The sequence below is a fragment of the Nerophis lumbriciformis genome, linkage group LG09 (assembly GCF_033978685.3).
Source record: "Nerophis lumbriciformis linkage group LG09, RoL_Nlum_v2.1, whole genome shotgun sequence".
Taxonomy (NCBI): Eukaryota; Metazoa; Chordata; class Actinopteri; order Syngnathiformes; family Syngnathidae; genus Nerophis; species Nerophis lumbriciformis.
The window spans coordinates 20,283,817-20,296,560 of NC_084556.2; the positions used below are offsets into that span (position 1 = coordinate 20,283,817).

The following is a 12,744-nucleotide window of genomic DNA, read 5'->3' on the forward strand; positions in this document are numbered from 1 at the left end:
AGTTGGTAGGTACAGTACAGACTACGGCCGAAACAGCTCTAAAACAAACAGCAGGCAAGTTGATTAATTCGTATTATTTTCACAATCGAATCATTACTCTGAATGTAACACTTGTTTTTCACCACAGTGCCACCTGTTGGATCTAATGACGCTTGCGTTGGACACAAGTGATGCCTGCTGTAACCTGCTGCTACGTTGAGGTTTGTGTTGTGTTCAAAGACACTCGCCACTTGTATTGATGTGACCCTGTTGCATCACAACTGCTATGCCATACAGATGGTCGCGATCTGTGTAAACTGTACATACACACACACACACAGATCCCAAATAACACCGAAGTAAGAACAGCTGATGTGTTCTTTGGTGTGATTGCAAGTTCAGCACAAAATACATACTGTACTGTTCTGTAGTACAGTCTATATTATCATTTAAACACTTATAAAAAGTTTTACTGGAGTTCTTGCATGTCTGCAACCATCATATCTTCTCAAGGGACAATAGTGTAGAATTAAAACATGTATAGAACTTAGAGTAGTCACTGTACAGCTTGTATAGCAGTACAAATGTACCGCTCTCTGAAAATAACTCAACACTCAGCCTTTGCATTTCCCATTCATCCATCCATTTTTTTCCCGCCGCTTATACAAGTCCGGGTCGCGGGGGCAGCAGTCTAAGCAGAGATGCCTGAACTACCCTGTCCCTGGCCACCTCCTCGAGTACCACCGGGGCGTTACCAGGCCAGCTGTGATACATAGTCCCTCCAGCGTGTCCCAGGTCTGCCCCGAGGCCTCCTCCCGGCTGGACATGCCCGAAAAACCTTACTAGGGATGCATCCAGGAGGACCTTCTGCGTTTATTTTCTAATTGTCCTATATTCAATGTGAGCGCCATTGTTATCCAGCACTGCCTTAATCTTTTTGGGCATGGAATTCAAATGAGTTGCACAGGTTTTTTCTTTCTTAAAGTGTGTTTTGGTTCCTTTACAATACATGTTGGAAAATGACCATGCTGCCCAGTTTACCAAAGAATGTGTATCCGATGTTCTGGCAACGAGTGCTCCCCACTGGAATTCATGCTCCCCATATATGCGCATGCGTATGAAAGTGCTTCCCTTTGGAACTCTTGCTCCCCCTGTATATGCGTGTATACAGGGGGAGCATGAATTCCAATGGGGAGCACTCGTCGCCTAAACACCGGCTCTTTTCGTCATTGTACATGCTGGAATTGATGTTTCCCTCAATTAACCGTGGCTAAGTAGCACTAATGCAGCCCAAACTATGAGTTTACAACCACCATGCTTGACTGTTGACAAGACGCAATTATCTTGGTACTCACTTTTGTCGCGAGCTATTTAGACAATAATATGGGTGTGTTACTGTTGACTCCTTTTCCGTGGACAGTCGTACACCCATACTGCTGTACAAGCTCTACACTGACTACTCTTAAGTATATCCGAATTTAATATTGTGCCTTGAAAAGATGGGTTAAGATGAGATGTAATAAACATGGTTGCTGAAATGTGAGGAATACAGTCCCACACCTAGTGTGTGTGTGACAATCATTGGTACTTTAACTTTAACTTTTTTGACTTACAGTGGTGCCTCGGTTTTCAACGAAAATGTTTTCAAATATCGTCTCGGTTATCACACGGCCAAATATTGCGAGTAACAAACTAACCCACTTCCCCGTGTGTCATCCCACGGAAGCGAGAGCCCAAACAATGAAATTCCACATGGTTTGATGACACAATCTTATGTCATTAAAAAACTATTTTATTATTACACAACATGCCCCCAGCTTCGTCGCCCTTCTATGACATCATCACTGCTTGACATTTATTCTTTGCTAACACAGTCACACCATAAGCCTCTGTGCCTTTTTATTGAGTACGGCTGCAAAATAATAACAATAATCCACCATGGGGCCAAAGAAAGTTGCGAGTAACAGCACTTTGATAAAGAAGGTGGAAAAAAAGAACTCGTAGCAAAGTAGAAGGTTGTGAGGTGATCGTCTGTCTCTCCTCCCTTTCTTCGCAAACAAGAGTTTCAATGAAGCTAAAAGTGATGCGAAATGTTTTATTTACCAAATTTAGCTGTAAGTCATATGCATTCTGCAATGTTTTCCGCGTGTAAAACTATATTCGCGATAAAATGTGTTTTGTGTTAATAGTTTTGGGTGTCTGGATAGCATTAATTGGCCACGGATGAAGCGCTGGCTGTCCAAAGTCGGGACCCGGGGTGGACCGCTCGTCTGTGCATCGGTTGGGGACATCTTTCTGCGCTGCTGACCTGTTTACGCTCGGGATGGTCTCCTTTTGGCCCCGCTATGGACTTGGACGCTCACTATTATGTTAGATCCACTATGGACTGGACTCTCACAATATTATGCTAAATCCACTCGACGTCCATTGCACCGGTCGCCCAGGGGGGGGGGGGTCCCCACATCTGCGGTCCTCTCCAAGGTTTCTCATTGTCCCATTGGGTTGAGTTTTTCCTTGCCCTGATGTGGGATCTGAGCCGAGGATGTCGTTGTGGCTTGTGCAGCCCTTTGAGACACTCGTGATTTAGTGCTATATAAGTAAACATTGATTGACTTACATTACTTATTAGAAAAACGGTTTTGCTTTTCTTACAATTCCGTCGTCAGTCCAGATAATTTATTTGAGATTAAAAAAAATAAAAAAAGCAATACATACATATTCATACTCAGAATAAGCAACAATATAGTTGCGTGCACTCAGGTTACATAGCGGAAGCACCTTGAGCTCAAAAGGGGTAAGTAGAAGTAAACTACTTATGATCGCCTACCCTGTTTTTATATGGTCACATTTCATTTTAGCTGTTGATTGCTTGCATATACAATGAATACCACCATTTTTTACAGAAATCAATATCAAATTCTCAATAACTGTGATTGTGTCGTGTACATCCATGCTCATGCTCATACACCTCCAGTGCGCATGCATGCGCATGCATCCTGCGTGTGTGTGTGTGAGTGTTTTTTCTTGTTTTTCTCTCCTTGAGACATCAACAAGGAAAAGTACCTTCCATATGAGGACCGGTGAACAAATTAGGACTGAAATCATGGTCCCAATATGGAAAACCATTGCATCTAATAGAGCAGTGGTTCTCAACCTTTTTTCAGTGATGTACCCCCTGTGAACATTTTTTCATTCAATTCAAGTACCCCCTAATCAGAGCAAGGCATTTTTGGTTGAAAAAAAGAGATAAAGAAGTAAAATACAGCACTATGTCATCAGTTTCTGATTTATTAAATTGTATAACAGTGCAAAATATTGCTCATTTGTAGTGGTCTTTCTTGAACTATTTGGAAAAAAAGATATACAAATAACTAAAAACTTGTTGAAAATGTATTATAAATAAAGATTTCTACACATAGAAGTAATCATCAACTTAAAGTGCCCTCTTTGGGTATTGTAATAGAGATCCATCTGGATTCATGAACTTAATTCTAAAAATGTCTTCACAAAAAAAGAAATCTTTAACATCAATATTTATGGAACATGTCCACATGTCACAGCTGCATTACTGCTACGCTTTATTTAACCAAGCCTCCATTGTTTTCTACATCGATAGTTGATTGACAATTGGTGCCGTGTGGCACCGCCAGGTAGGGTAAACCATCATGGCATGGGGGAAACTCTGGGTTTATGGTAATGAATGGAATAGCCTACTTGATTTGATATTCAGTTTATGAACTTACATTCATATTTTGTTGAAGTATTATTCAATAAATATATTTATAAGGGTTTTTTGAATTGTTGCTATTTTTAGAATATTAAAAAAAAAATCTCACGTACCCCTTGGCATACCTTCAACTACCCCCAGGGGTACGCGTACCCCCATTTGAGAACCATTGTAATAGAGAATGTCTCATTTGCACCCCTGGTGGGGAAATCTATCAAAATTAGGGTGGTCCCAAAAATTAGGGATTTTTCAAATTGACTGTCGGTTTTAAAAGTGCTCCCTCTCTGGTCAACATATGAAATAACAAGTGTGTGTAAAAATTTTAAGTGTTCACCCTCTGGCCAACATATGTAATAAGTGTGTGTAAGAAATTGAAATGCGCCCCCTTTGGCCAAAATTAATTTAAAAAATAAAATAAATTTGTATATAGAGACATACTGTAATAACTTGAAGTAAATAATGAAGATTAAAAACCAATTACACACAAAACATTTAAAAAAAAAAAATTAACTAAAAGCTTACCTTTTTTATATTTGCAGGGACAAGCGGTAGAAAATGGATGGATGTATATATCATTAATGTTGTAAATATAAATTTTGTTATAACTAGAATTTTTTTTTGGAGGTCTCAAGAAGGGAACAAAAACAAGAATGTGTGTGTGTGTGCGTGTGTGTTTGTGTGTGTGTGTGTGCGCGCGCAGCAGAGCGTAACATACAAAATGTTGTCTAAGTGAAGTTCATACATTGCAGAGATTGTTAATTGTGATCCCTCTTCATTGGCATATTTTCTAAGTACACTTAATGTATACAATCTTTTAAAGTTAGGAAATGTAGTGATACTTTTTAGGTACTCTTCAAGTTCATTCCACAGGTCAACACCACGGTGTGTAATGAACGTGCTCTTCTGGGTAGTACGAACACGCTGTTTCCTGACCTAGTGGAAAGAACTACTAACAAAAACTTAGGCAAGGGCACGCTTCCTGTTCCGCACGGGGCCCATTTTGTGTAAATAATCGCCTGTAAAATGTCAATAACAGGGAGCCTTATATAAGATTTTATTCAAACGTATTCCTAGTCTCCTGATAAAAATATAGTGGCGAATTTCCCTAGATATTATCATTGTTGGCATGTAGCATTTTGCCCTGGACTAGTGAATTATTGCACTGGAGCCGAAACCCTGGTCAGTGATGTGTCAGGAAGATATTCACTTTGTTGTTTATTTTGCACAGATTAAAAAAAAAGAAAAAGAAAGATGAATTCCATCCATCCATTTTCTACCGCTTGTCCCTTTCGGGGTTGCGTGGTGCTGGAGCCTATCTCAGCTGCATTCGGGCGGTGGGCAGGGTACACCCTGGACAAGTCGCCAGCTCATCGCAGGGCCAATTGATTTCTCAAAATACAATTCTGCTTAGAGCTCCAATTTGGCCTGAACAGAGTTACTACTGTACTGTGTGTGGCACAAAAAGTTTATTCAAGCCTCAGTAAAATGCTTCTGTACTGTTTTATATCCTGCTATAGTCCAAGACAACTTTCTTTATGACGCGAGAAACATGTATAATAATACTAAGGTCGATGTAACTACTGTAAACTTGACAAACGTATGCTTTGTGTGTCTACCACATTATATTTGATTTGTGTCCCTGTGTGTTGGCAGTCAATGACGACAAAGAGAAATGTGAGAGCAGCCTGTGAACTCCATGCAGTCATTTCCTCAGCGCCTGGAAAGTAAACACTTTTTTTGGGGGGGGGGGTGTCACTTAACTCTCCTCATTGTCTGACTTTCCCTCTTGACAACGTGACCCTCACCAAATACCGCCTTCCTCCCCGGGGACGACTTTGGACGGCTGTACCAGACACACTTAACTTTTCCCAGGCACAAGAATCACAATTAGATAATGTCACTTTCAGGGGGAGGGGGGCTCCATACTGGGTGTTACGTCATCGCACTAACTTACTCTCTTGAGGTCTTTTCTATTTGCAGTGCACAGCTGCAGCTCTTGTTGTCAGGCCACGTGTGCTCATTGTAAGGTTACAGTTGCTGCTACATAGGTATACCATACAATCGGTATGTGTATCATTGATTACCGCAGTGCAGTTAGTAATATCTGCACTTCACCATTTCAACACAAAGTTAGCCATTAAAGAGACACAAAACCATAAAAGTAAAAGCATGGTTACAAGCAAACCACATCTATTTCAAAACTTGCTCTATGCTTGTGTAGTCTATTTTTATTGTAGTGTGCTGTTGTGTCAATCTGTTTATATGTTGAGGGAATGCGGATGGAAATGAGCCTCCTTGCTATAATCCACATTGTGTTATTGAGTTCATCAATGTCCCTTTTAAATAAATAAACAAAACAAAACTGCAAACTACAAATACATTAATGTATTATTATTAGAGGTGTCAAATTTTTATTTTTTGTAAAATTTTGATTAATCTCATTTTGGAATTTGGATTAACCATGATTAATCACAGATAATTACTTGCTGGCAGAATTAAAATTAGCTTAAGAAAACACACGAATATTTGTACACAAATGCAATTTTATTGTCAGAATGTCATCCAGGAACAATTTTACACATTTTACTTAAACGCCTGTCATTTATCTAAATAAAACTTGGTAACAGTTATATCTAAAGTTCTTTTAAGCTCTACTTTGGAGTGTAAGCATGCATTGATCTGATCATTGACCGTACGGCGGTTAAGATAAAAATACATTTCATGAATAATCTAAGTGTGTTCATAATAATGCATTATTTTTTGTGATGAATCACATCAGTTAACTGGTTAATTTTGACAGCCCTAATTATTATCGAAAAGTACAAACTGTTGGATTTAGTTCAACTTGTTAAAACACTTTTTCTCAGTTGATCTGATTCTCATGGACTTTGAGTTCAATGCACACTTTGAATAGTGTTAGATATTAACACCAGTAGTGTAAGTAGTCTATTTTTACATGTTATGGTGTTTTATAGGGATTTGTTGCACTAGATAGGCTATTGTTCATACCTAACAAACAGAGTTGTTTAGTATGTTTTAGTTTCCATTTACACACTTAATAATGTTGATGGGGAGGTGAATTTTACAACAACCTATAATTATATTATCGGCCGATAAATGCTTTAAAATGTAATATCGGAAATGATCGGTATCGGTTTTTTATTATCGGTATCGGCTTTATTCATTTTTTTAAATTATTAAATCAACATAAAAAAACACAAGATACACTTACAATTAGTGCACCAACCCAAAATACCTCCCTCCCCCATTTACACTCATTCACACAAAAGGGTTGTTTCTTTCTGTTATTAATATTCTGGTTCCTACATTATATATCAATATATATCAATACAGTCTGCAAGGGATACAGTCCGTAAGCACACATGATTGTGCGTGCTGCTGGTCCACTAATAGTACTAACCTTTAACAGTTAATTTGACTAATTTTCATTAATTACTGGTTTCTATGTCATTGTTTTACTTTCTTTTTTATTCAAGAAAATGTTTTTAATTTATTTATCTTATTTTATTTTATTAATATTAAAAAAAAAGTACCATATCTTCACCATACCTGGTTGTCCAAATTAGGCATAATAATGTGTTAATTCCACGACTGTATATATCAGTATCGGTTGATATCGGTATCGGTTGATATTGTATCGGTAATTAAAGAGTTGCACAATATCGGATGTCGGCTAAAAGCCATTATCGGACATCCCTAACCCTTAAGTCTTTGTTACTTACAATATGTTCCCCTAGTGTCCAAATAACTCTAAATTAAGTCTTTGTTACTTAGAATATGTTCCCTATACTAAAGTGTTACCGAATGATTAAAAAAAAAAATTAAGTATATGTTCCTTGCAGCACTGGCATGTACAAATACAATAAGTTGAACAGTTTTATGAGCAAAAAGTAGTCACAAGTGCAGAAGACAGTGATGTGATTTATCATGAGGGTGCAGGACACATGTTGACGTGGTTAGACGTGTGATGTGCATACAGTAAGTACAGTACAGGATATAGTTTATCTTTTTATTTCTTTCCAGAGTGACGTGCGCAGCTGGAACGCGGCAGAGGCCAGTGGTGCGTTCAAGGCTCGCAGTGGAGGTGGGGAAAGAAGTAAGCAAGAAGAAAAGCACTTCTGCTGCACCGCCTGCCTGCCTGGCCTGCAGCCAGACTTTCTCCACAGAGGGTTGGCTCGCTTCTCCTCTCCTCCCTTCTTCTCTCCCTCTCTCCTCTCCTCTCCTCGCCGCTTCGACGCACTCCCGGGAAGCAACAGGCGAGGAAGAAGGGACTTTTCGGGAACTTCCAAACATGCCACACGTTCTTCTTTTACGGACGGACCACGCCAGCACACCTGAGGAGTGATTTTATTCCACCTTGAGGAAATTCCACGGAGTTTTCCCCGTCGTATGTGACGTTCCACTCGGCTGTAGAAGCGGGCGCACCCGGAGCTTTGACGCGGATCGCCCCCCTCGGCTGGTGGGTTTCATGCGTCCGGCTGCGTGAGAGGACTCCGAGAGGGGCACCGGAGGATGCCACGATGCCCTCGTTGATCTGCCGCGTGCTTTTCCTGTGGCTCAGCGTGCACAGGCTGGCGCGGTGCACGGAGCGCGTGTCCACGCGCGAGCGCTTCAAGGTGGTCATCGCGCCGGTCATCTGCAAGCGGATCTGCCTCAAGGGTCAGTGCCAGGACCGCTGCGAGCAGGGCAACAACACCACGCTGATAGCGGAGAACGGCCAGGGGGCGGACACGCTCATTGGCCCGGGCTTCAGGGTCGGTGAGTGAACAACACCAGCTTTTATTATCACTTCTTGATGTACCGTATAGAAATAGGATGTTGGCTTTATTGTTGCATTTTCACCCCGTCAAGCTACTTCAATTGGCTATTTATGGCCATTTTCACACTTTTTTTTAAAATCAAACTTTACATGTGAATCTACAAAAAACGATTCTCGCGATATATATAAAACTTGTAATGAATACAACCTTTTCGTACACAGTACAGGTTACAAACGCTTCCACTTGCCTTATACCAGGGGTGTCTAAAGCAGTGTTTTTCAACCTCTTTTGAGCCAAGGCACATTTTTTCCGTTGAAAAAATCCGGAGGCACACCACCAGCTGAAATCATTAAAAACAAAACTCAGTTGACAGTAAAAGGTCGTTGTCACAATTGTTGGATATGACTTTAAACCAGGGGTCCCAAACTTTTTGACTCGGGGGCCGCATTGGGTTAAAACAATTTGGCCGGGGGCCGGGCTGTATATACATATATATATATATATATATATATATATATATATATATATATATATATATAGCGCACTTTCCGCGCACGCGATGATGTCACGTTATCTATGAGAAAATGCATTTTTAGACAATATGATTTGCCTGAGCGGCTAGGAGACACCGTGAGTAGCAAGCGGTACAAAGTGGATAAGAAAAGACATAAAAAAATAATATATTTATTTTTTTATTTGTATTTTTTTGTACTTGGGACTTCCTGCCGGCCTGATTTTGGACGCTGGCCGTAGTTTGGGGACCCCTGCTTTAAACCATAACCAACCATGCATCACTATAGCTCTTGTCTCAAAGTAGGTCTACTGTCATGACCTGTCACATCACACTGTGACTTATTTTGAGTTTTTTGGTGTTTTCCTGTGTGTAGTGTTTTAGTTCTTGTCTTGCGCTCCTCCTTTGGTGTTTTTTTCTCTTTTTTTTGGTATTTTCCTGTAGCAGTTTAATGTCTTCTTTTGAGTGATATGTCCCACATCTACTTTGTTTTAGCAATCAAGAATATGTCAGTTGTTTTTATCATTCTTTGTGGGGACATTGTTGATCGTCATGTCATGTTCGGGTGTACATTGTGGACGGCGTCTTTGCTCCACAGTAAGTCTTTGCTGTTGTCCAGCATTCTGTTTTTGTTTACTCAGTAGCAGTGTTGGGTTAGTTACTGAAAACCAGTAACTACTTACAGTTACTAGTTACCTTATTTCAAAAGTAACTCAGTTATTAACTCAGTTACTTACACCAAAAAGTAATGCGTTACTGTGAAAAGTAACTATTTAGTTACTTATTTTTTCTTCTTCTTTTTTTTTTACGGCTCCCATTAATGCCCTTTTAACCTTCATTTCAGTACTGTTATTGTACTGGAGAATAATACAGTCTGTTGATCAACTTGACATGCATTTGCATCACTGAACTCTGCTAAGCAATGTGGTCTACATACAACACACAAAGACAAAGATATGTTACAAAGGGCCAATTTATTTTAGGCCAGAACAAATTGACAAAACTATTTTAAATAGCTGCAACATAACATACATAAGTAACAAACCGCATAATAACAACATAGGAAGGCACACATGACATACACTAAGCCTAACCAGGCATTTTTTTCTCTCAAGGAATTATGAAATAAAATCATGTCTTCAGAAGATCAACACTGTAGTGAAGCCCAGAACACTCTACGCATTTCCCCAGTTTTAGTTTAGAGATAAGGAAAGATCGGCCTGGCCCACTAGGATCCCTCTTTATGTTTGTGAACGTTATAGTCTATACATTTAGAGTGATGTGATAATCAAACACTCTAGAAATCTAGAATGAAAGAGCAACAGTATATAAGATAATTGACAGAGTGTGTGTACCTTCAGTGCTGAATGATGAGCAGAGGCAGAGTTTGGAGTGTTTTCTTTAGCTCGCTTTCCATTTTTATGTACTCGCTGTCCAGGTGCCATTTGCCGTTTGACGCCCGGTATCATGCTAATTAGCTGCCTGAAAGCGGTTGACTCCACTGTACAAATAGCCTGCATGTCTTCTAGCACATACGCTGCAATGGCTCTATCAATGTTGTCCTGGATAGCAGTCCCTCTGTTAAAATCCAGCCGCTGTTGCTTAGGTGGAGGTGGAGGTGGAGGTGAAGTGTGTCTCTCTTTACTAGCTTCGTCAAAGCATGTTGCTTTGTAGCTGTTTCAGCAGATTTGAATTGCTGTTTTGGGCAGTAGATAGGATCTTTGATCCAAGACACAACTTACATTTAACTAAAATGTTATTTTCTTTGTGCTGGACAAAAGAAAAGTAGTGAGAATATCTCCATGTTAAGAAACTCGACTATGGCTCCACCATGATGTCTTGTTAGTAAACACAGACACGATATATAGCATCTTTATATATATTTTTGCAAAATATATAATGGCCTCTGCATGTTTAAAAGTTTGGATACCTCTGCCTTATACGCACGCGCGGTGAATAAGTATGGAGATGGCCTAAATACGAATTTTTAAGAATTGATTATTTAAAAAATATATGTACATTTTTTTCGTGAAAGATAATTTTTTGAAAATTATGAATCGATTAAGAGTCAGAATAAATTCAGATATGATGCACTTTTTTGGGGCAATTTTTTGTTTTGTTGGCCCGCTGCAAAATGGCGAAAAAGAAAAAAAAATGTACGGAAAAAAAACACTAATGTAATGAAACAAATCCGAAATTGTGTTACTAATAATTACTAATCATACGATAATCATATGCTGACACCAACTTTTATTGTTAAATATGTATAGCATCTGTTTTTATTTTTTGTTTTATTTTTATATTTAAAATTATGAATCGATTAAGAGTCATAATCAATTCAGATATGATGCACTTTTTTGCAGCACCCCAAATGTTTTGTACATGGAAATTAAATTGTTCAACAATTTTTTATTAATACTTTTTTAAACCTGTCCTGTCCAGCCACATGGGCAAATAATATTGTGGGATCTACAGTAGATGTATCCGCTGTACAGATGTACAGTACTTTACAAAAGAGTAGTGTAGGATATTTCTCTTGTTGCCTTATGTGTGTTTAACTGGATCAGGAGGGGATAGAAAGAAGAAAAAAGTCAGGGAGAGACAACAACAAAAACACAACAACAGAACTACAGTACATCCATCCATCCATTTTCTACCGCTGGTCCCTTTCCGGGTCGCGGGGGTGTGCTGGAGCCTATCCCAGCTGCACTCAGGCGGAAGGCGAGGTACACCCTGGACAAGCCGTCAGCGGATACAATATATACAAATATATTGACCAGTATTCATAAAAAAAATGAATAGTCAAGTACTGGTAAGCAGTGATAATAAAGTATTAACAATGATGTTTCTTACACTACAATTAAAACAATAATGCCAATATAACATAATTAGAACATCAATTTGTAAACCTTCTTGACTGAGCTCCCTCCAGGGCTTGAACTTGGTAGAGCTGCCGTGCAAGACAAGCACTAACTATGCGCCACAGTGGCAATGTTGAGAGAAATTTGCCATTATACACTCATAAGTGAGCAGGGAGGGGCTAGGAATACATTTGAAGAATACCCTTTTCATATGAAGTGCCCTGTCATTCATTAACTGACAATTTACATGCGTTTATTCACGCAAAACGGTGCCCTATACTCACAGCGCATGTTCTGTGTTTAGGAAGGGGCATTTATCGGTTATATATGGTGAGAGAGATGAAACCAAAAACACCATAAAACGAATGCAACTTTCCCATTTGAAAAAATGTTGCCATCACATAAATGCTGCAAGATCAAAAATGCAAAAAAAAAATGCTGCAAATGCTCCAAGCTCCAAAACAAATGCTGGAGAGAAATGCTCAACATACTGAGAGTAAGGATGGGCAATATGGCCTAAAATCTATATCGCAATATGTATGGCAGCATGTTGCGATAAGAATATACAAAGGTATCTCAACTTAAGAATGTTTAAGTTGAGAGCTGTCTCTCTCAGCTAATTGTTATGCTCTAAGTTGTGAGCAAAAACTAGAGTTACAAGCCTCCCCAGCGTTAGTTGGTATAGCGAATGGCACAGTGACCCCCGTAAGATTAGGTCCAAAACATCTGGTTTTACTAGCATTAGTTTATACTGTAGCTAGAGATTGACATAACTTCAGGAAAGAAAAAAGTGAGTGTGAAGAAGAAATGGATGATACTCATTGAATTAAAGAAATACATCATAACATGACCAAACGTGTCGCCAACTTGGTGAAGTAATATGAG

General features: G+C 39.3%; 1 protein-coding gene across 6 annotated transcripts in view; it reads left to right on the top strand.

Moving 5' to 3' along the window:
• Positions 1 to 7,814: 7,814 nt before the first annotated feature.
• Positions 7,815 to 12,744, top strand: part of ltbp3 (latent transforming growth factor beta binding protein 3) — an 86,687-nt gene continuing 81,757 nt past the window's right edge. For 4 of the 6 annotated variants that reach the window (XM_061962325.2, XM_061962329.2, XM_061962328.2 and 1 more), the window contains exon 1: positions 7,817 to 8,485. In XM_061962325.2, the coding sequence (XP_061818309.1) occupies positions 8,248 to 8,485 (238 nt within the window). In that variant the 5' untranslated portion in view covers positions 7,817 to 8,247. Of the gene's footprint in view, positions 8,486 to 12,744 lie in introns of all 6 variants that reach the window. The other 2 variants (XM_061962330.2, XM_061962327.2) reach the window with 2 other exon arrangements.